Source organism: Centropristis striata, chromosome 18 (genome assembly GCF_030273125.1).
Source record: "Centropristis striata isolate RG_2023a ecotype Rhode Island chromosome 18, C.striata_1.0, whole genome shotgun sequence".
NCBI classification, from domain to species: Eukaryota; Metazoa; Chordata; class Actinopteri; order Perciformes; family Serranidae; genus Centropristis; species Centropristis striata.
The window spans coordinates 28,535,046-28,560,268 of record NC_081534.1 but is presented as its reverse complement, the minus strand read 5'-3'; the positions used below and the strand labels follow the sequence as shown (position 1 = coordinate 28,560,268).

General features: G+C 32.2%; 1 protein-coding gene across 1 annotated transcript; it reads left to right on the top strand.

The window, feature by feature from the left end:
• The first annotated feature begins 8,257 nt into the window (after positions 1-8,257).
• Positions 8,258-23,760, top strand: unc93a (unc-93 homolog A). Its single transcript, XM_059356065.1, has 8 exons — positions 8,258-8,492; positions 12,234-12,415; positions 15,402-15,631; positions 18,318-18,443; positions 19,446-19,657; positions 20,672-20,807; positions 20,893-21,024; positions 21,953-23,760. The coding sequence occupies exons 1-8, from the start codon at positions 8,403-8,405 to the stop codon at positions 22,237-22,239; spliced, it is 1,395 nt and encodes a 464-aa protein (XP_059212048.1). The 5' UTR covers positions 8,258-8,402; the 3' UTR covers positions 22,240-23,760.
• Positions 23,761-25,223: the final 1,463 nt, after the last annotated feature.

Genomic DNA, 25,223 nt, shown 5'->3' with positions numbered 1-25,223 from the left:
GGGTGGCCTTATCATTTTTTCCATGACTGTATATAATCAAAATATTATTGTCAATTTTAATCTCAGAGATCATATTTATTTATATAGTTTTCTTGCAAATTTGTGAGTGTTTTCTCATTAATTGAGCAACTGAATCTCAGAAAGCCTTCTTGTAAATTTGCCTTTTTAATCCAAAAGAATATAACTTTTTTTCCACATAATTGTGTGATGTTTTTCTGCTAAATTTACTACTTTAACTACCACTTTTTGGCTTAATAATTGATTTATTTTTACCTACAACATTCCTTGCCACTGTTGTAGGTACATTGTGTAACAGAGAGATAATTCAGTGGCTTCGCTCCCTCTGAAACACTACAGCACGCTGCCAAAAAGAGCTTAAACTCAAAAAGTCACAGTGTTCAGCCAAAGAAATATTCTGGATATCAGATTTTTATACCTTTGCACAGAGCCAGGTACCAATCTTTTCATCTGTAATTTAAAATAATACAGATTAATTATGGTTACTGCACTAAAAATGACATTTTAAGGAGAATATAAGTTGAGTTGAGGTTGTTTTTGCCTCCAACTTCCTGTTTTGCAGAGTTGTCATATTGGGTCATATGCAGCATGGAAAGCACCCAATTAGAAAAATTGCTTAATGAGTGCCAGGCGTGGAAGGTTGCAGGAAGAGGGAGCAAGAGACAAACAACACGAGTAAATGAAGAGTAAGAAAACAAAAAAGTTTAGTGAGAGAGAGAGCAGCGAGGAGGTGCAAAGCTGGATGCACGAATGGTCAGAAATAGAGATAAGAGGAATATCTATTCTGCAGATTTATAAAAAGACACCTGGAAAACACACCTGGAGAGGTGATAGGTAAGGTGTGTGTGTGTGTGTGTGTGTGTGTGTGTTCTTGTTCTTCCTACATAGTGAGGACTGGAACACGTTTTTAACCAACAGAGTGAGGACGTTTTTACAAAGTGAGGACATTTCGGCCGGTCCTCACTTATAGTTAACGAAGACTAAACGATATAACGAAAACTAGAATTGAAAAAACATTTTTGTTAACTGAAATAAAAATAAAAATGAGAGTTTAAAAAAATTATAATTAGCTGAAACTGTATTATGTGGTTACAAAACTACCTAAAATTGTAGTGAAAATGTCAACTTTTTTCATACATAATGAAGATGGATCAGGCAAAGGAAATAAATAAATAAATAAATGAATAAAAAAATAAAAAATAAATACCCCATTACAAAAAACTAAAACTAATAAAAACTAATCTAAAACTAAAGCATTTCAAAAAAATTAATACTAAACTTAAACTAGCAAACTCACTCTAAAAACTCATTAAACTAACTAACTAACTGAATTTGAAAAAAAAAAAATCACAACAAAATTAAAACTAACTAATTAAAACTAATGAAAAATCCAAAACTATTATAACCTTGCAAGGGAATTCACTGTTACAATGAGGGCCCTCACAAAGATAGAAGTACAAGAATGTGTGTGTGTGTTTGTGTGTGTGTGTGTGTGTGTGTGTGTGTGTGCAGTTAAATCTGAGTCTTAGTGTGGCAGAGATATTCTCTTCATATAAACTCAGGAAAACACTTTATGTCAGAATATTAATATGGATTCTTGCAGGATGACGTTCAGGGAGTTATTACATTGCCTGTTGTGTTTACTTCTGTAAAAATACTAATATCACACTGTAAAATCACTCCACTACAAGCAACAGTCATGCATTTGAACCTTACTGAAGTCAAATAAAAAAGTATCAGCATCAAAAGTAAAAGCATTCATTTTGCAGAAAGGACCCACCCTGAATTTTTATATAAATTCCAGATAAATTATTGAATTATTATTATTATTATGATTGATGAATTGATGCAATCAGCATGCTCCAGAAGTTTGTTGAATGTGCTGTGTGCAATTTTGTATTTGGACTCACTAAACTTCATTAATGAAATTGGTTATTTACAATTCTACTGGAGGTTTAAAGGTTGTATTTGTGGACTATGGCTCCCCCTGTTGGTCAAATATATACTTCAATTTAAAAAAGTTGGGTGAGTAAAAAGATCATTTCTGGATCAGGATCCCACCTTGAGATTATTTATTGTCAAATGTCTAATAATCCTTGTTGCACACTGTATGTTTCTTTATATTGAGAGTAAATTGAGAGAGTAAAAGTTTTTTGTTATGAAAAAAATACTATCAAAATAATACTGTTACTAGAAAATATATTTAAAAAATACTGACATAAGAAAAATGTATTTAAAAAAATATTGTCATTATAAAATGTATTTAAATAAAATAAAAAATATTGTCATTATAAAATGCATTTAAATAAAATAAATAAAAAATACTGTCATTAAAAAATGTATTAAAGTAAAAAATAAAAAAGATTAATTAGAAAAGGTATTGAATAAAAACAATTTCATTAGAAAATTTATTTAAATAAAATAAAAAATACTGTAATTAGAAAAATGTAATTAAATAAATTAGATTAAAAAAACACTGTTATCAATGTATTTAAATTTTAAAAAATACCGTCATTAGAAAATGTATTCAAATTAAAAAAAATAATTTCATTCGAAAAGGTATTAAATAAAATAGATAAAAAATAGATAATGTATTTAAATAAAATAAAAATACAGTAATTAGAAAATGTATTTAAATAAAATTAAATAAAAAAATACTGTAATTAGAAAATGTAATTAAATAAAATTAAATAAAAAATACTGGCATGAGAAAAATGTAATTAAATTAAAATAAATAAAATTAGATAAAAAAAACACTGGCATTAGAAAATGTATCTAAATTTAAAAAATACTGTCATTAGAAAATGTATTAAAATAAAAAAAAAATCATTTAATTAGAAAAGGTATTAAATAAAAAGTTATTTCATTAGAAAATGTATTTAAATAAAATTAAATAAGAAAAATACTGGCATCAGAGAATGTATTTTACTTTTTTTTTTTTTTTTTTTTTACAAATCTGTAATTTAAAAATGAAATAAATTAATTCCATATGAATTCCTACAATGAAAAACATTATTTTGTTACATTCCACCACAAACCTTTTATGCATTTGTGCTGCAGTTTGTAATTGTAATTGCAGTTACTTAATGAAGAGCTTCAAATAAAAACCCGACTCTTAATGAATCGGATAAAGTACGAGCAGCAAACAGCTGGTAAATCTCAGAGAGGAATGACATCAGCTGAAAATATCAGAAACATTGATAAACAAATGGAGCAGCCACACCAAACTGCTCTTAACAACAGGGTGGAGAAGTCCATAAGAAGTCTATAAAAATAAATACCTGATAAAACTCTGCTATCACACTGACCATAAGCCTTTTTGTCTAACTCTTACCCAACAACTTGGGCAGTTCATTTTAAATAACCTATATAAACGATCATTATAAACTTCCAGTGTAACCATCCCTCGAGGTCGAGATGTTGTAAAACACGTCATCGTCATCGCTGCTATCATTTTATGATAATTGCAGATTATGACTCTGAATGACGGCCAAGCAATCTGGATTTCTTCATAAATTATTGATCTGATACGTTGGATTACTCAAAGCCTGACACAACTTTTTACTGCTGTTTAAGTCGTTTAAAACTGCTGCAGCATCTGTCTGACTTTCACATTTAAGAGCTCCAAGATGATTTAACAAACTATTCTGAATGATTCTTGATACTCTGGAGTCTCCAAAAGCTCCAAATCATATATTATATTTGCAACCTTTGTACACATTTGCAACATTTAAAATTCTTTATTGAGCATGACAGTGTTTTGAAAGTTAAAAAAAAAGGTTCAAAATCACATTTTATGTTGGATTAAGGACTAAAAAAAAGACACAAAATGACCAAAAAAGACACAAAATGACTAAAAAAAGACACAAAATAACAAAAAATGACGCAACAAAAGACACAAAATGACCAAAGAAGACACATGAAAGACCCCAAAAGACACAAAATGACCAAAGAAGACACAAGAAAGACCCAAAAGACACAAAATGACCAACAAAAAGACACAAAATGACCAAAAAGACACAAAATGACCAACAAAAAGACACAAAATGACCAAAAAAAGACACAAAATGACCAAAAAAGTTACAAAATGACCAACAAAAGACACAAAATGACCCAAAAAGACACAAAATGACTATAAAAGACGCAACAAAAGACACAAAATGACCAAAAAAGTTACAAAAAGACATAAAATGACCAAAAAAGACACAAAATTACCAACAAAAGACACAAAATTACAAAAAAACCCCCACAAAATTACAAAAAAAACCCCACAAAATTACAAAAAAAAAGACAAAAAATGACGAAAAAAAGACACAAAATAACTACAACAACACACAAGACATAAATAAAATAGAGTCCCACTAGAATAAAAAACAGAATTGGATGACAGGATGACACACAATCACAATATCACATTTATGTTGGTTTTTCTTTGTTTCTTTTTGGTTCAAAATGTTGATCCAGTAAGTCAGAATAAAAATAAATATACCAACAGGGCAGTTAAACATGTTTTAAGTGTTGTATACAGGCAGGATGAAAAGGATTCAGAAATGGACTAAATAGCCCATAAAGACTCCATAGAGTTAATACTCATGTTTAACAACATATGAACCACAGAGATGAACAGAAAACATTGTGACATCAAGTTCAAGACTCAATCTGATTATCAAATGTATAAAAGGTGTGCACAGATTTTTCCGTACTGAATGATCTGCCATAAACTTGTCACTTGGCACATTAACAGAGTCTCGGCTCTAAAGATCAGCAGGAGGTCCAAGGAGCAGCGTCCAACTTCCACTTCACCCTGAAGCCAAGTGTGTCAGCTCAGCTCTCAGTATCGTCCACTACTATCATCACAGATTCCAACATGGTCTCACAGAAATCCGTGGAATAGCCACGGAATCGCTCAAATTTCCGTGAAACTGACACGGATTTCGCTACAATGCAAGTTAAAGACAGTTAATAAGTTTTCCTATTGGTTTGTTCCAAGTCACGTGACTTTCAAGGTTCTGGCGGTCAGAACAAAAAACATAGCGGACAGTTCTCTCATTTTTAGTGAAAAAATTAATATTTTGACTTATTTTCTGCATAAAAATGGATTTTGATCACATTTCTAGCGAGAAGTATATGTTTTATTTTCTAAATATTCACTCAGTGAATGTACATAATCACTTTGTGGTGAAGATCTCGCCAGAAAAATATGACTGTCATTAACTTGCATTGTAGCGAAATCCGTGTCAGTTTCACGGAAATTTGAGCGATTCCGTGGCTATTCCACGGATTTTGAGTTAAGCGAAATCCGTGGTTATTTCATGGATTTCTGTGAGACCATGTTGGTAGATTCACCTTATCAAAAATACTGAAGAAAAACTTCTCCTGTAGCTCCCCTCAACTACACATTATTATATTATACATATATATATTCCGGTAGAATCGAAACATACCTTTTCTTTAAAAGATCACCAAAATTACACCATTTATTGTAGGAATAAAATGTAAAAAAAAACATTATTAGCATTATCGTCAAATTTTTAACTTTCAGGCAGTTCTTGAACGCATCACAGGTTTCAAAATTTTATGTTATGTGACCAAAACAAACCGTAACATTTTTATAATTCTGTCATCACTTAATTCTACATGTGTCATTTAAAAATAAATATGACTTATTATAGTAGTTAACAAAAAAGAAAAGAAAAAGAGGCGTTATTGTCGAAATTTTAACTTTCAGGCATGCACTCCTTAAAAGGATCATAGGTTAAGAAGTTTCCATTAGAAGAAGTCACCAAAATGAAGCTTAAACTGTGTTACTTCTGTCAAAATCCCTTTATTCTGCATTTAGAAATAAACCGTTTTTTTTTTTTTATATCACCAAAATTACAACATTTATCATAGGAAGAAACTGTTAAATCATTATTAGCATTATCGTCGGAATTTTAACTTTCAGGCAGTCCTTGAACACATCACAGGTTACAAAAGTTTATGTTACGTGACCAAAACAAAGCGTAACATTTTTATGTTTCTGTCATAATCACTTAATTCTGCATTTAAAAATAAACCGTTTTCTTTTTTAAAATATCACCAAAATTACACCATTTATCGTAGGAAGAAACTGTAGAAACAGGCATTATCGTCGAAATTTTCACTTTCAGGCAGTCCTTGAACGCATCACAGGTTACAAATGTTATGTGACCAAAACAAAGCGTAAAATGTTCATATTTCTGTCAAAATCCCCTTTATTCTGCATTTAAAAATAAACTGTTTTCTTTAAAATATCACCAAAATCACAGCATTTATCATAGGATTAAACTGTAAAAACAGGCATTATCATCGAAATTCTAACTTTCAGGCAGTCCTTGAACGCATCACAGGTTACAAAAGTTTATGGTATGTGACCAAAACAAAGTGCAACATTTTGTCATACAATTCTGTCATAATCACTTTATTCCTATATGTGTCATTTAAAAATAAACCATTTTCCACTAACCAGATCCTGTTAAAAGCATTAAATTCTTCTCCTCAGAGACACCGTGAAGACATGAGTGAAGCTGCTGAGACGAACGATCATGTGACAAATATTCCCTGAAAATCTGGTTACACAGAGCTGAGAGGAGAGGACAGGGCAAAAACAAATTAATAAAAAAGAGGTGGGTGTTTTAGATTAAAGCATAAAAGCTGCACAAATTAAATCACTTGGATTTGCAGCTTTTTATGTTGAACGATCTGATAGAAACATTATAAAACAGGCATGAAGCTTTCTGCAGAGCTCAGGATGATCTCAGGATGATGTCGGCCTGATTCGTCCGTCTGAAGCGACTTTGTTTTTCTTTTGGTGCAGCTGAGGTAACAAAGAGAGGAGCTGCAGAGTTTCTGTCTCATTCTTTCGAGAATAAGACATCGAGAAGCTGTCATGTTGTAAAAACATGAGGTGGAGTTGTCGTAAAAAGAAAAGGAAGAAAAATAACATGTAATAAACCTTTGATCCGTGTGCCACTGCTCCTGTATGTATGGACTGTAACTGTAATGTAAATATGACGAGTCAAGTCAATTTTAAGGTATTTGTACTTGTACTTTACTTGAATATTTCCCTTTAAAGTCACTTCTACTTTTGACTCAACTGCACTTACTTCACAGCTGCAGTTACTTTTCATGTCAAAAACATCAACATAAATATTATTAGTAATCATTATAATAATAATAATAATAATAATAATAATGATTGTTTTTAAACAACCAAGAGAATAAGAGAATAATGATTATAATTATAATAACAATGATAATAATAATAATAATAATAATAATGCATTGTTCTATATAAATATTAAAAATAATAATAGATAATTAATTTATCATATGATAATAATAATGATGATGATGATGATGATGATGATGATGATGATAATAATAATAATTCATTTTTCTAGAGTAAACCAACCAAGAGAATAAGAAAATAATAATAATAATAATAATAATAAAAATAATAATGATAATAACAATGATAATAATACTAATACTGCATTGTTCTAGAGTACATCAACCAAGAGAATAACAAAATATTATAAAAAATAACATATACAAATGAAATAATTAAATATTGAAAATAATAATATTTAAATATTAAATAATTAATTTATCATTTGATAATAATAATAATGCTAATAATATTACTAATAATTACAATGATGATACTACTACTACTACTACTACTACTACTACTACAACTAATAATAATAATAATAAAACATTAATCATCAAATGAATAATTAAATCATGACCAAATATATGATAAAAATTCAAATTATTTTATTTTATAAATTATTATTATTATTATTATTATTATTATTATTATTATCAGCATTATTACATTATCATTACTGGAACTATTACTTGAGTAAACTGCCAGTAAACACAGCCAGAGAGAAGCACAAGATAATTAATCTAAAGCAGAAAGTCATGAGATGAAAAGATTTACAGGAAGAAGGAAAGAGAAGAAGAAAAATGAGTTTATGGTCAAAACATCTGTAATGATTCAGAGAAGTGAGGTGTGACGAATTATGTCGAAGAAAAAACTACATGAGGGAGGCGATCCAGAGTCCCAATGATAAGAAACTCTGTGTCACCCTGCAAAAACTGTGTGTGTGTGTGTCTGTGTGTGTGTGTGTGTGTGTGTTTGTGTGTGTGTGTGTGTGTGTGTGTGTGGACTTTGTTCTCAGCTGTTTCTCCTCTCAGAGTTTATCACACACTCACTCATTCTGTCCTCTGACTTTAGTGCAGCTGCTGTATGAGGACAGTAATCCTGAAATAAACAAACGTATTATTATTATTATTATTATTTACTTATTTGTTTTTTCTTCTGTGGAGTTTTTGCTTGTTTGTGAGCTGCAGCCATGATCAGCCGTAACTTCAAGAACGTGCTGGTGGTCTCCATCGGCTTCCTGTCTCTGTTCACGGCGTACGGAGGCCTGCAGAGTTTACAGGTAAGTTTGTTTTTATTACATAGAATTATTGATCATTAAAAACAACAATGTAGGAGCTGGTGCCATGGGACTGTATGTATTTGTTCAGTAAATAAAAAGAAGTTTAAATAAGGTCTTTAGTAAATCATTTAACCCTCTGGAGTCTCCAAAAGCTCCAAATCCAGACTTCTTCATGACATCCAGACTAGAAAACAAAGCAGTGTGGAGCCCTACTGTAAATTTACCTCTAAAGTTCTGGCTGTAAACTCCATGAGGCCAGTTTCAGTTTGATGATGATATACCAAGTAAAACTGGAGACAAGCTCAAATATATTTAGTATAAAATGATAGAACTGGATGGAACCCTCTGATATGTTATATTTGACACCTTTGTTCACATTTGCAACATTTAAAATTCTTTATTGAGCAGAAAGTTAAAAAAAGATTCAAAATCACATTATGTTGGACTAAAGGACTAAAAAAGACACAAAATGACCAAAAAAGACACAAAATGACAAAAAAAGGACACAAAAAAGACACAAAAGATACAAATGACCAATAAAGACACAAAATGACTTACAAAGACACGAAAAGACATGAAAAGAATTCAAAAATGGAAAAGACTCCATAGAGTTAAAGCATTTGAGTCTTTAAATAAGAAATAATGAGCGTCTGAAGCTCCCATGTCCATTCAATGTCTTTTAATTTTTGAACATATATTAGTTTTATCTCTTTAAATTAGATTCATTGCTAATTAAAATGCCTTTAAAAGTAGACTCAGGAGAATTTATTAATGGGTTGATTAATGAAGGGATACTTTTTTGTGCATTCACAGTATTATTATTGTTTATGTTTTTTTTGTTTTTGTTTTTCTCCTTAATTTTAAAGACCAAGAGTCTTTTAAAATCCTGTTAAAATCACAAATAATAGGGTTTGGAAGTTTACATCTCCCTTTAATTTCATTATAGATTTTTTTATATATATTTTTTTTAATGAAATTAAATGAGATTAATTTTTCATTTAAGTGCCTTAAAAACCGTTTAATTGATTTATTTATTGTGTGAGTTATGAAGAGATGCCTTCTGTGTATAAGTTTATTATTAATCTTAATGTTTGTTTTATTTTTTCTTTCATTTTTAAAGGAGCCTTTTGGTTTTGCCTTAAAATGACAAATAATTCGTTTTTGCATGTTTTCATTTAACCTTGAATTCTCTTATATTAGAACATTTATTAGTTATTTCCCTTAAAATGAAATTAAATGTTCATAAAAATGCTTTTAAAAAGTTATAAACTATCAGGACGTGTAAACAAAAATATTATTACATTTAATTATTAATTCCATTAATTTATACTTGACTGGTTACATTATAATCATATTTATTTATTAATTGAAAATTATTAAATTACAATAAAATATAATATAGTTAAATAATTATATGGATTATAAAAACCTTTTAATGTTTCCCCTAATATAATGTTTTTCTAAATAGTTTTCTTATCACTTAAACCATTTGTTTCACCCCTTGACACCTATTTTGTAAGTAATATTATAAATAAATATAAATAACTCTTTATTTTAAAATGTCACATCTCATTAAAGTGTGATGAAGCTTTAAGGTATTTATTGATGGGTTTGTCCATGTAGGAAGTAATAAAATAATAAATAAAATAATAATAATAATAAAAATGCCTTTGTGCAAGATTTACAGCATTATTACTGAATTGTTAATGTGAAAATAAACTAAATTAACTTAACTTACTTGTTCATAACTTTGTAAATTTCTAACTTTTTTTTTTTTAAATATTCGCATTTAAAATAAAATAAAAATCTTCTAATTTAATCCGGAAATTTCTCTTTCTTTTTTTATCATAACAATAACAATTTATTTTATATTTTTCACTATTTTTTTGGCTTCTGTGAAGCATTTTGATAAGACACCTCAGTTATTTAATTGAGAATCTATTCATATTTCAATATGTATCTCATTAAAATCAGTCACTTTTACAGAACTTCTTTGTTTTTAAAAAAGCATTAGTCCCCTTTGATCAATAAAAATATAAAAATAAACAAACTACTGCAATATTAATTGGTTTTAGTGCATGCATGTAAACAAAAAATGACCGCAATTTGCCTTACAACCTTAAATCAATGTACTTTTAAAGAAATAAAAAAATACATATATTTTGAATCACTCATTTTTTAAAGTATGAGTATATATAAAATACTAAAGTAAAGCAGGCAGAAGTACTGACACTCAAAAACATCAATATCAGCTCAAGTGTACACTATATTTAGAACATTTTCACCATTTTATCTCGCTTCTTTCAAAACCACCAGTTTTTGTCGATGGAGTCTGGTGGTTTTGAAGTTAGATGGCTAGAAACACTGATATTGATTGATTGATTGATTGATTGATTGATTGATTGATTGATTGATTGATTTTATTTGACCATTCTTGATATAAAAATATGAAACAGCAACCTGTGCCATATGTTATATAAATAAATAAAAGTAGTCAGGGATGACACAATAAAGCCCTAAGGCTTATCTCCATTGTGGTCCCTATAGGACAGGAGACTGAGGACAGTAGCAGCATTATCATTATTATTATATTATTATTATTATTATCATACATACATCAAACATCTAGCATTCATACATACACGCACATCAATCATTCATAAGACACATAAAAACATAAATTACAGTTTCAAATATACATGACAAATACAAATTGCCAACAGTCTAAGATTGGTTTCTAAACGTTTTTTTTCAAGTTTTGTTTAAAACTGCTTATGCTTCTGACTGATTTGAGTAACCAGGCAACCAAAGAATAGTTCCAACATAAAGAAAGGACTCTTTACCCATGTTTGTCTTAACTCTACCTCAGGGGTCTCAAACTCGCCAATTGTGGCCCTCGTGACGATATTTTGTGGCCCCACCTTGATATGAAAGTTTAATGTGAGTTTTATATGAATGGCACTTTACCGTGTTGTGTGTGGAAGGTCGCTTTAATTACTTTTTTGGTAATTTTGTGTCTTTTTTAAATAATTTTGTGTCTTTTTTTAGTAATTTTGTGTCTTTTGAAAAAAAAAAGTGTCTTTTTTTGGTAATTTTGCGTCTTTTATTTTTTTCTGTCATTTTGTGTCTTTTTTGGTCATTTTGTGCTTTTTAAATAATTTTGTGTCTTTTTTGGTAATTGTGTGTATTTTTTAAGTAATTTTGTTTTTTTTCTGTCATTTTGTGTCTTTTTTGGTCATTTTGTGTTTTTTTTAAAAGTAATTTAGTGTTTTTTCAAAAAAGTAATAATGTGTCTTTTTTGGTCATTTTGTGTCTTTTTTAAGTAATTTAGTTTTTTTTCTGTCATTCTGTGTCTTTTTTGGTCATTTTGTGTCTTTTTAAATAATTTTGTGTCTTTTTTGGTAATTGTGTGTATTTTTTTGTCATTTTGTGTCTTTTTTTTAAAGTAATTTAGTGTTTTTTCAAAAAAGTAATTATGTGTCTTTTTTGGTCATTTTGTGTCTTTTTTAAGTAATTTCGTTTTTTTTCTGTCATTCTGTGTCTTTTTTTGGTCATTTGATCCTACCTCCAGCGGCCCCCAGGTAATTAAAGTTGGAGACCCCTGCTCTCAGTGGTACAAAATCTGTTACGCTTCCCCTAGTGGAATAGTGATGAACTTCATTTACTCTATTTAAATAATTATTAAAATAATTGAGTATAACTGTTCTGCCCCTGTGTGTGTGTGTGTGTGTGTGTGTATAGAGCAGTCTGAATGCGGAGGAGGGGATGGGCGTGGCGTCTCTCAGCGTCATCTACGCCTCCATCATCATCTCCTCCATGTTCCTGCCGCCCCTCATGATAAAGAACCTGGGCTGTAAATGGACCATCGTGGCCGGCATGGCCTGCTACGTGTCCTACTCCTTCGGAAACCTCTACCCCGGATGGTAACCACGGAAACCCTCACAATAATGGGGACAGTGGCGGTTCTAGACCAATTTTACTGTGGGGGCCAAGGAGGGGCCAGTGTTTAATCAGAGGGGCACATTAAAAATTGTCAAAAATGATATTTAAGCATTAAAAACCTTTATTTTAGCTAAAAGTCTCATATTTGGAAGAACTACATTGATTGAAACACTGGGACTTACCAACATCAACAGTTATTTTTGTACAACAATGACATTTCTCTTTCTTTTGCACAATCCCTTTTTTTATTTTGAAAGTACAGTATAGTGAGAATGATCTTTATATTTAGCTTTTATTGCACAATTAAACTATTATACAATGTACACATCCTGGGTTCCTTTTGTGTACAATGAGATGTTGTTTGAACAAAAAAATAGGTAAGAATTGTTCCGTAGTTCATCGTTATAAATTTATCATTTTATTATTAATTTTACACAGGGGCCACAGCAGGGGCCAAGGGCTTCTTCACAGGGGCAGTGGCCCCTGTAGGCCCCTGTGTAGAACCGCCACTGAATGGGGAGCTTTTAGATCAGGGATGGGCAACTTAAATGCTGCAGGGGGCCACAGTTTTTCATGTTCACTACCACAGGGCCACATATAGGACCGTGCACTTAACCAGATATGATGAAACTGCAATTTTAAATATGTTTACAGTGCAGTAACTTAACATATTTCATGCTCAAATGCATGTTTAACAGTATAAATAGGAATACAAAAGGTTTGAAACAAATAAAAAATAACCACTTACTGTGATTTCTTTTTTTCAGTGTAAGAACAGCAGACCAACATTAATGGAAGAAGTGATTTTGTGCATTTTTACACTGCACTTTTAAGATTTCATGCTCAAATGCATGTAGTTGTACTGAGGGCCACTTCATGTGAGGGTGCGTGCTGTATGTGGCCCCCGGGCCTCCAGTTGCCCCTCCCTGTTTTAGATTGATTATCGCTCATTATTTGATCATATTTCTGCTTTATTAGTAGGTTTGTTCCTGTTTTTAGGCATTAAAAACCTTTTAAAATTGTGTATTTTATGACAAAATCTCAGGAGACAAACAAAATGAATGCAAATAAAAATAAATATTGGCATAAAAGATGTAAAAATAGTGAAGATATATGTTGTAAAGAAAACATTTAACAGATAAAACTAAGTTTTTTTCAAACATTTTCACCAAATCCTGACTTTGACTATCGATAAGTGTAATTTTTCACATTATCTAGACATTTAAAATATGAACTGTTAAATATTTGCCCAAAAGTATATTTGTACCAGAACAAATATGGCATTTTTCATCATTTTATTATCATTAATTCATTCATTTATCATCATGAATGTCAAAATGACCAAAATAAATGATCAAAAAGATGTAAAAATACTTTAAAAAATGTTATAAAGAAAACATTTAACAGACTAAATGTAATTTTTTTGTAATTTTTTTGCATTTTTTGTGGTGTTTATGTGTGTGTTCTGTGTGTTTATATGGGATTTTTTTGTATTTTTTTGTTGTGTTTTTGTGTGTTTCTTGTGTGTTTTTATGTGTGTTTTATGTGTGTTTCTGTGTGTTTTTTGTGTGTTTTATGTATGTGTTCTGTGTGTGTTTATGGGTTTTTTGTTGTAATTTTTCGGTGTGTTTATGTGGAGTTTTATTTTTTGTTGTGTTTTTGTGTATTTCTTGTGTGTTTTTCTGTGTTTTTTTATGTGTTTCTGTGTGTTTTTTGTAAAAAAAAATGTGGTTTTTATTTGTGTTTTTTTTTAGTTTTTTATGTGTGTTTTTACAGTTTTTTGTGTGATTTTGGGCTAGTTCTTGTGGGGCTTTTTATGTGTGTTTTATGTGTTTTTTTATGTGTGTTTTTAAAAAAAAAAAAAAAAAAAAATTTAATGATAAAATGATAAAAATGATAATGTTTTTATCTGTGTTTTTCATTTTTTTGTGTGTTTTTTTTTGTAATTTTTGTGTGTTTTTATGTGTTTTTGTGTTTTTTTTTAAATGTGTGTGTTCAGTGTGTTTTTATGGGGTTTTTTTGTTGTAATTTTTTTTATGTGTTTTTGTGTGTTTCTTGTGTGTTTTTTACTTGTGATTTTTGTGTTTCAAAATGCTGATCCAGTAAGTCAAAATGACCAAATAATAATAATAATGAGGTGAGGTTGAGCATAAGAAGATGATACCAGCATGGCATGGTCATCATTATACAGGCAGAATGAAAAAGAGTCCAAAACCAACAAAACAGCCCCAAACTCCAAAGGGTTAAATCAGGGGTCGTCAACCTTTACTAACAAAAGAGCCATTGTTGGCCAAAATAAGAGAAAAAATGTCGGAATTGAGCCGCAAACCTCATTTTGAATGAAAATAAAACAGCCTACTAAGTCTAAATTAGTCTACCAACATGACTAATTTGTCAAAATTAGCATTTATTAATATGATTTTGGAGTTTGTAATCGAAAGCTAGCCTAGTTAGGGTAACTCAAAACTAGACTTGAAGTTGGCAAATGTATAGGTTAAGGCTTTTAAAGATTTTTGTAAGCTATGATGCACATTTTAATCGACTAATACAGTCATGGAAAAAATATTAGACCATTGAATAAAGAAAAGCTGATATCTAGCCATTTTCCATGGTTTTTCTTGATAATGATTTTGGCTATTATCAAGAAAACATGAAAAATGTCAAGATTTCAGCTCTTAAATTAATCCCTTATGATATATTTTTGTTGTTTTTTCATTATATTTGTCCAAACAAATGTACCTTTAGTTGTACCAGGTATTAAAATGAACAAGAAACTGAAGAAAACAAGGGTGGTCTAATCATTTTTTCCTTGACTTTATGTTAAAAAGAAATGCTTTATTGCTGTATATAAGCTTAACATTTTTACAATTGGAGAATAAAAATAGCTTTGGGCCTACACCAATGATACCTGGGTTAAATGAACTAACTGACTGTGTCAGCATTAACTGAGTGCCCCCCCTGCTGCAGGTACACCCTGATCCCCACCTCGGTGGTCCTGGGTCTGGGTGGCTCCCCCCTCTGGTCGGCTAAGTGCACCTACCTCACCATCTCTGGGAACGTGCAGGCGGCTCGCGACGGCAACAAAGGCTCCGACGTCATCAACCAGTACTTCGGCATCTTCTTCTTCATCTTCCAGTCGTCGGCGGTGTGGGGGAACCTCATGTCCTCGCTCATCTTCAGACAGGACACCAACATAGGTAGGACACACCAGACATATTTTAGATCCTTTATTTAAACAGGTGAAAGGCTCGTTGAGGCTAAAGAAAATCTCTTTTCCAAGAGAGACCTGACCAAGAAGTTACAACATTTAAACCATGGGTCTCAAACTCGCGGCCCGCGGGCCAATTGATATGAAAGTTTAATGTGAGTTTTATATGAATGGCACTTTACCGTGTTGTGTGTGGAAGGTCCCTTTAATTACTTTTTTTGGTAATTTTGTCTTTTTTTGGTAATTTTGTGTCTTTTTTGGTCATTTTGTTTCTTTTTTAAGTAATTTAGTTTTTTCCTGTCATTTTGTGTCTTTTTTTTGGTAATTCTGTGTACTTTTTTGTAATTTTGTGTCTTTTTTGTAATTTTGTGTCTTTTTTTAAAGTAATTTTTTTGTCTTTTTTGGTCATTTTGTTTCTTTTTTAAGTAATTTAGTTTTTTCTGTCATTTTGTGTCTTTTTTGGGTCATTTTGTGTCTTTTTTTTGGTAATTCTGTGTACTTTTTGGTCATTTTGTGTCTTTTTTTGTAATTTTGTGTCTTTTTTTAAAGTATTTTTTTGTCTTTTTTTGTAATTTTGTGTCTTTTTTAAGTTATTTATTTTTTTTCTGTCATTTGTGTCTTTTTTTTTTAGTAATTTTGTGTCTTTTTTTGGTCATTTTGATACTGCCTCCAGTGGCCCCCAGGTAATTTGAGTTTGAGACCCCTGTCTTAGGTCATTTAGTTTCTTTTTTAAGTAATTTAGGGGGTTTTTTTTTTGGTCATTTTGTTTTTTTTTTGTCATTTTGTGTACTTTTTGGTCATTTTGTTTCTTTTTTTAAGTAATTTAGTTTTTTTCTGTTATTTTGTGTCTTTTTTGGTAATTTTGTGTATTTTTGGGTAATTTTGTGTCTTTTTTAAATAATTTTGTGTCTTTTTTAATAATTGTGTATCTTTTTTGGTCATTTTGTGTCTTTTTTAAAAATAATTTTGTGTCTTTTTTGGTAATTATGTGTATTTTTTGGTCATTTTGTGTCTATTTTGTCATTTTGTGTCTTTTTTTTTAGTAATTTTGTTTCTTTTTTGTCTTTTTTTGTCATTTTGTGTCCTTTTTTTTTTAGTAATTTTGTGTCTTTTTTGGTAATTTTGTGTCTTTTTTAAGTAATTTAGTTTTTTTTCTGTCATTTTGTGTCTTTTTTTAGTTGGTCATTTTCATACTGCCTCCAGCGGCCCCCAGAGTTTGAGACCCCTGCACTAGACAATAACACGTGTTTGTTTTATTATGTGATTTTAATGAATCGTACCTGCAAAGATCCCACAACAAAGCATAGTAAAATGTTTATCTAAATAAAACAATGGTGCGTTAAACACCTTAAGTCATGCAAGCAAAAAAAAAAAGTAGCGGAAAATGTAAATACTCAAGTAAAGTATAATTACCTCAAAGTTACACTACTTGAGTAAAAGTACTCAGATGGTGTGTAGTCGTGTGTATCAGTGTCTGTTTATGTTTATGGTTCAATCTGGGAGAGAATCAGAGAGGGTGTGTGTGTGTGTGTGTGTGTGTGTGTGTGTGTGGGTGTGTGTGTGTTCAGATTGGAGGAAATATGCAGTTTATCTTTTTATTGGTGTTTATGATCATGAGCTCAGCAGCATTTCTCAGAACAACAACATGAGGAAGATTTTGTTTTCAGCTTGATTTCCGGGGCACAAAGTCTGTGTGAGGTGTGTTTAACATGTTCTTCCTTTACAAACAGCACTTTATTGTTTCAGTGTTGTTTTTATGGGTTAGCGTAAATAAATCTGGCCCCAGATGTGATGTGAGGAGATAATCCCAGTTTTTAGTTTGGCTTGATTGGTTTATTATTTTATTGATTCAGGGAACAGATTTTTCAATTGTGTTTAAAAATGTATTGATTTTAAATGTTTTTTATTTTGTTTTATAGAGCATTAAAACATGCACAGTGGAAGATAAAATAAATAAATAATAAATATATATATATATATATATATATATATATATATATATATGTAAGTAAATTATATGTAAGTAAATACCTACTGTTCTACTCTAACTATAAATATATACATATATATAATATAATATACATTATATATAATTTAAAAAATTATAATTCTATAATAATTATGAACCTTTTCCCACCAAAAGGTTTGAATACATGACTGCTCTTTATACAGAAATCTTAATTTGTTTTATTATTATTATAAAAATTAAAATTAAAATAATTACTTGTAATTAAAAATATTATATAATAAAAATATTTAAAAGGTAGGAAATATTTTTTTATATGAGGTGTTTGTATTTAATAATAAGTCTCAAGTTTCGATTTTTCCCCTTTAGACAAAGAAAATAAATAATAATAAAAATAATAATATTTGATGGAAGCATATGCAAAATAATCCCTTGAAATATTAATATTAATATTAGATATTCTTATTAAGACGCATTGTTTTGCTTACAGACTCATAACAATGACATGCATTCATACAAAATGTAATTTGGGGAATTTAATAACAATAACAACAACTATTTTATCCTCCTAATAATAATAATAATAATAATTGCTAACAATATTTTTTCCAATAATTCCAGCATGATTAAAATATCCTCTCTATTTTCTTGGTGAATAGAATTTATTTGAGTATTTTTTTAATTATTATAATAATTTTTTTCCTGACAGCTATAATCCCAGAGGAGCAGCTGAAGACTTGTGGAGCGGCAGACTGCGGCCTCGTCATCGGCAGCAGCAGCAACACCACCAGACCGGCTGAGACGCTGGTGGTGACGCTGGTCGGCTGTTACATCGGTAACCACGGCGATTAACTTCGACTAGTTCAGGGGTCGGCAACCTTTACTAACAAAAGAGCCATTGTTGGCTAAAAAAAGGGAAAAACAGTCGAAATGGAGCTGCAAACCTTATTTTGAGCCTTAAATGCTGATATTTCTTTATTTATTATTTTCTTTGTATTTATTCTACTTTTCTAATTTTAATAACCAGATCCTGTTAAAAACATTAAATTCTGCTCCTCAGAAACACTGTGATTGATTCTGCTGAATATTCACTGAATATCCGTTTACACAGAGCCGAGAGGAGAGGACAGGAGAGGCTAGAAACATGCAAATAGTTCAATATGTATAACATGGGGAGACCCAATCCCCCCCCCCCCCCCCCCCCCCTCATATTCATGACACTTGTGGTCACTTGGAAAAGTGTTTATATATAAATTGCATTTTATTCCATTTAAAAAAAAAATGTATTACATTTTTAATTATTTTAACGATTTTTGTCATTATAACTGTGTTATTCTGCACAAAGACATGTTTGACTTTCCCACTTCTAGCCATGATTGTGCTGATTCCATAGAGCTGCATATAATAAACAAATACACAAATATACATTTTAAATATTGCAGTGAAATACAAGGGTACAGAACATCACAAGTTTAGACAGTCTTTAAACACCGGACCTGTACCATCATGGGATGAGTCTGTGGAAAATTAGTGGTTTTTATCCCGTTTTGTTTCTATTTTTGTTAATTTTATGCCTTTTTTGGGGGATTTTGTGTCTTGTATTTGCCATTATTTGGGATTTTTTGTTGTAATTTTTACGTCTTTTTTGGTAATTCTGTCTTATGTTGCTTTTTTATGACTTTAAACAAATATACATTTTACATATTGCAGTGAAATACAAGGGTACAGCGAGTAAAATGTAAAACGGGCAGAGCTGAAAGCTTAAACACAAAGCTGAACACCAGATAATTGATGTGAAAACCTGTGAGATTGTATCTTTAATGGTTGACTGTGGCAGGTGTGGGCGTGCTGGCCATGCTCATCGTGGCCATATTTCTGGACAACATCGACCGCGAGCAGTCCAGTCAGTTCCGCGGGAACCGGGAGCCGTTCTGCCACACGTTCCTCGCCACGTTCAGGCTGCTGAAGGACTGGAGGCTGGTGACCCTCATCCCCCTCACCATGTACAGCGGCTTCGAGCAGAGCTTCCTCTCTGGCGAGTACACCAAGGTGAGGAGAGCTCGAAAGTTTAGTCTAATATGAAATAAATTTGATGAATGAAAATGCATTGTTAATAAATGTTAGGTAAGAAAATACAATATTTGCCAGATTTAAAGTGACTTCCAGTATAAACCACCTCTTTTATTCAAAAACAGCCTTTGAACCTCACGTCCAGCAGTAGAAATTTTACGCTAAATTATGTTTTTATTTCCCAAACCTTACCAAGTAGTTTTTTTTCTGAACCTAAATAAGTAGTATTGTTTCCTGAACTTCACCAAGAAGTTTTGTTTCCTAAACCTAAATAAGAAGGTTTGTTAGCTAAACCTAACCATGTGTTTTTGTTTCCTAAACGTAACTAAAAAGTTTTGTTTCTGAAACGTAACTAAGAAGTTTTGTTTCCTGACTCGAACCATGTAAGTTTGTTTCCTAAACTTAACCAAAAAGTTTTGTTTCGGAAACCTAACTAAGAAGTTTTGTTTCCTAAAACTTAACTAAGAAGTTGTTTCACAAACCTAACCATGTACGTTTGTTTTCGAACTTAACCAATTAGTTCTGTTTCCTGAACCTAAATAACTAGGTTTGTTTTCTAAACCCAACCATGTGTTTTTGTTTCCTAAACTTAACCAAGAAGTTTTGTTTCCTAAACTTAACTAAGTTTTGTTTCCTAAAGTTAACCAAAAAAGTTTTGTTTTCTGAAACTTAACCAAGTAGTTTTGTTTGTGTGCTTTTGCTTCCTAAACTTAACAAGTAGTTTTATTTTCAAAGCTTAACCAAGTAGTTTTATTACCTAAACCAAACTGCAAACATTTGACAACGTTAACCACGTGTTTTAAACTGATTGATTTGTCTCAAATTCTTAACAAATAGGAGATTAAAACCCCCCACAAAAAACAGATTTTGTGTCCGATACTCACTCTCCTTTAAGCTTTGTTTTGGTCCCTTTCCCACTTTTTCTAAAATGTACTAAACAGGAAATCTGAGCTATTAACCTGCTTGTTTAATCCATGTTGTGTTTCTTTGCAGAACTACGTGACCTGTGCTTTGGGGATCCACTTCGTCGGCTATGTGATGATGTGTTTCGGAGCCGCTAACTCTCTTTGCTCCTTTCTCTTCGGGAGACTCGCTCGATACACCGGGAGAGCTGCACTCTTTTTCTTCGGTAAAATCTCCTCCAAACACGATCCACATAAAAACATCCAAAATCAACACGTCATGGTTTTTTTAATGTTTCTGTCCATTTTCAGCTGCTGTGACCAACTTCGCCTGCATCATCGCGCTCTTATACTGGCGGCCTCATCCCGACGACCTGCCCGTCTTCTTCGTGTTTCCGGCTCTGTGGGGGATGGCCGACGCCATCTGGCAAACTCAGACCAACGGTAACAAACTTCCAGTCCTGAAATATACTGAGCACAATCATGATCGCCAGAGGATGAACCATTTGTCATGTGTGGACTTGATAAACTTCTACATGCTCTCTGATTGGCCGTAGAGCTGCTGACACATTCTGTGAAGGAGAACTTAAAGCAAACACGACAGAAGCTAAATGTGTGCACTCAAATTACCAGGCAAACCTTTAACAAAATGTTCGTTGTATCAAAAACAAATAGTCACATCACAAGTTTGTACAGTTTTTAAACACCGGACCTGCACCATCATGGGATGAGTCTGTGGAAAATTTGTGGTTTTTATCCCGTTTTGTTTCTATTTTTGGTAATTTTATGCCTTTTTTGGGGGGATTTTGTGTCTTGTATTTGCCATTATTTGGGTTTTTTTGTTGTAATTTTTTACATGTCTTTTTTGGTAATTCTGTCTTATGTTGCTTTTTTATGACTTTGTTTACTTTTTGGTCATTTTGTTTATTTTTTGTCATTTTTACATATTTTCTTGGCCATTTGGTGTGTTTTTTAAATTTTGCATCTTTTTTGGCCATATTGTTTTTTTTTTCTACATATATTCTCACAATGTTGCGTCTTTTCTGACAATTTATACATATTTCTTTGTCAATTGTGTGCCTTCTTTGGTAATTCTGTCTTTTGTTGCTCTTTTATGACAAGTTTTCTAAAAATTTACAATTCATAGTTCATAAATGGCTGCCATATTGTGTAAAAGGTATTTATCTTACCTCTCAGGGTGAATTTAATTTTTTCTGACATTTCTATCTTCTGAGGACATTAGAGCTACTTTTTTTAAAAGTGAGACACATGGGCTAAAGTCTTTAACTTCATCTTTACATTTCTATAATGACATATAAAACTAATAATAATTGTTGCTGTTTTTGTCCCTCGTCTGCTCTCCGTCCTGCAGCTCTGTACGGCGTCCTCTTCCCGCGGGACAAAGAAGCAGCGTTCGCCAACTACCGCATGTGGGAGTCGCTGGGCTTCGTGATCGCCTTCGCCTACAGCACCTTCCTGTGTCTGGAGTACAAACTGTACATCCTGCTGGCCGTGCTGGTGCTCACCGTCATCACCTACCCCATCGTGGAGTACCGCGAACACAAGAACCCCACGCCGCCCGTCGACGAGGGCAGCTACCTGACCAACGGGGAAAACAAGACCATGGATAAAAACATCATCTGTCAGACACAAATGTAGAGACTCAATTTCATGTGTTGTTTTGTTTGTTTTGCATCCTGCCTGCTCACTCAACTGCAAATTAAATGTTTATTATTTTGGCAAGTCCTTTTTCATGACAGCATGTCAGGGCCATTGTAGATTTAAAAAAAAAGTTTAGTTTTTCTCAAAAATGTCTGTAAAATCTTTTTTTTCCCCTCATACATTTGAAAGTATATTCTTGTATTTTATCAGATTTTTTAAATTATTATTTTATTTTTACAAATCCAAGAATTAAATCATAGACTTATGAGAAAAAACCCTTAATACACTGTTCTTTATGTAGCTAAATATACAGGTTAAATACAGATTTTGCACTAAGTAAATGTTGAACTATTTGTCGGAAACAATTAACACATAAATTGCCTTTTTTTAGTGCTTTTTATTTTATTTTATCTGAATGTATATGTACATGGTGTTGTAGCCTGCGGCTCTCCTGTGTGGAGTTTGTATGCAAAAATCCTGAGTTAAAGTTAGAAATTTTTCATATATTTTGACTTATGCAAGAAATAAAATATCTCGTTTACGTTGAACACAGACAAGATAAATTACGTACTCATGAAAAGTTTAAAATGTGGTTTACGCTTCCTCCTCGCCTCATGGTCGGACGTTTTTACTAAAAAAGGGGCGTGGCTCTACTACCACGCTTTTTAAATGAAGTGGACGGCTGTGATTGGCTGACAGACATCCAATCAAATGAGTTTGTGCACTTTAGTGGCGTCACATGACAGAAACAATAGATCGAGACAACCTAGAAAAGTAATGGGCATTGAAATAAATAATGGATGTCAACTGTCTCAAAATTTCGGTAATAGTAATTCATAATAATAATAAAAATATTTTTTATATAATTCATACTGTAAAAAAATTATATTGAATTTACATTTTTTTCTGGAGTTTTGTTTTTTTAATTTATTGTATGTATAATGATAACTGTATAATACCTTGTTTTTTGGAACAAGTTATTGTGTTGAAATAAATTATTAAAATGATTAAAAACATTTTAAGTAAAACTGTTTCAAATGATCAAATTCTGATTGTTTACATTAGGATCTGGACTCAGATTCTGTGTGTTCCTCTTCTGTAATCCTGTTTTTGCATTAAACAACATAAACGACAGCATCATCTGCAAACTTGTTCAGATAAAAAAAATATAAATATATATATATAAAATTTCAGGGTAATAAAGAACCAACAGGGACAACATGCTGCATTTCAAATGGTGCTTTTATTGCAATGTGTTGCATTCCCACATTCATAGATGTTATAGATTTGTTAGTCAAAGCATCATTTCCTCAAGGTTGGCATCCTCACCTTGGAAAAAAAAAAAAAAAAGCAGAGGGATCAAATACACGAGGTGTTTGTGTTTTGAGTGTAGTAGAGAAGTGTGTGTGTGTAAACTTGAGCAGCCACGAACATATGAATGAACAAACCTCCAAAATTTAGACTTCCAGTAGATGCAAATAAAAGAGTTTTTTTAAAACAAAAAGAAAACAAAGAAGAGTTTTGTTTGTCTATCAGCCTGCAGGGATCTCACTCCCTGCAGGGACTGGACCCGGCCTGAGACTGATTGTCTACAACATTCCAAAGAAAAGGTAGATTTCTTTATATTCACGTTACACACCTGAACAGGGGGGTTGGGGGGTATTAAAAGAGACAGAGAGAGAGAGAAAAAGAGAAAATATAACATGCATAAAATTCTCCCAGATGAACATTGTCACTCATATTGTCTTGTAATAGCTGCTCCGATGCCTCTTTTAAAAACAAACTTTACATGAGTGTAATATACAAAACTGGACAAAAATGAGTAAAATGTATAATATATATTTATATATATATTTATTTATATTAATTTGTACAAGGGAGAAAGTGGAACCTTGGTCATTTTTTCTCAAATTCTCCAGAGAAAGCATTACCGCCCCCCAAAAGATCAACACAAAGTGGTGAGTTATTAACAAGCCTTCTTGTAAAGTCTCTGAACCATTTCCAACCTCAGTCCCAACACGGCTGCACTCAACAATACTTTAACTGATGCTGTTCACATAGAGGAGAGATTAGTTTTGAAACACCTGCATTAGGAATGAGTGGGAGTTAAAGGACTATGGATGCACAAATACCAGTTTGGACCAAGCGAGAATGCTTCAGAAATAAAGACTGATCAAACTCTACCCTCCTTTAATTTATGGAATATATTTCATGCATTGAATTTCATTTGTTTATTTTGCTTTCTACGACACCAAACAGGACTACCTAACAGCAGACACTGGCCGGATCCTGCCAGACATTAGTTGGATCCAATCTATGGCATTGGCCCAATCCTGAACCACACAATAGCCTGATCCTGCGTCAGATATCGGCCAAATTGTGCACCAGACAAAGGCCCAATCCTGCCAGACATTAGATGGATCCGGTCTACGGCATTGGCCTGATCCTGCACTAGACATTGGCTGGATCGTGCATCAGGTACTAGCTGAATCATGCACCATGCACTGACATCGGCCCAATCCGGCATAAGACCTCAGCCAAATCGTGCACCAAACATTGACCCAATTCTACACCAGGCATTACCCAAATTGTGCACCAGACATTAGCCAAATCATTCATGAGGCATTGGTCCGATCCTATACCATTCAATGGCCGAATCCTGCTTCAGGCATTGGCCCAATTGTGCATCAGACAATGGCTAGATCCTGCACCAGACAAAAGCCTGATCCTGCACCAGGCATTTGCCAAATCCTACAACAGGTAAGCAAAAACATGCACTAGGAAATTGCCTGATCCTGCACCAGGTGTAGGCTGAATCCTGCACCAGGCGCAGGACTGATCCTGCACCAGGCGCAGGACCGATCCTGCACCAGGCGCAGGACCGATCCTGCACCAGGCGCAGGACCGATCCTGCACCAGGCGCAGGACCAATCCTGCACCAGGCGTAGGACCAATCCTGCACCAGGTACTGGCAAAATCAT

What these genes read in the sequence shown, in the direction of transcription:
- unc93a (XM_059356065.1), top strand. Translation starts at nt 8,403, where the DNA reads ATGATCAGCCGTAACTTCAAGAACGTGCTGGTGGTCTCCATCGGCTTC. An exon ending in CAGACAGGACACCAACATAG is followed by an intron (nt 15,632 to 18,317) that starts GTAGGACACACC and finishes TTTTCCTGACAG; the next exon opens with CTATAATCCCAGAGGAGCAG. An exon ending in CTGGCAAACTCAGACCAACG is followed by an intron (nt 21,025 to 21,952) that starts GTAACAAACTTC and finishes TCCGTCCTGCAG; the next exon opens with CTCTGTACGGCGTCCTCTTC.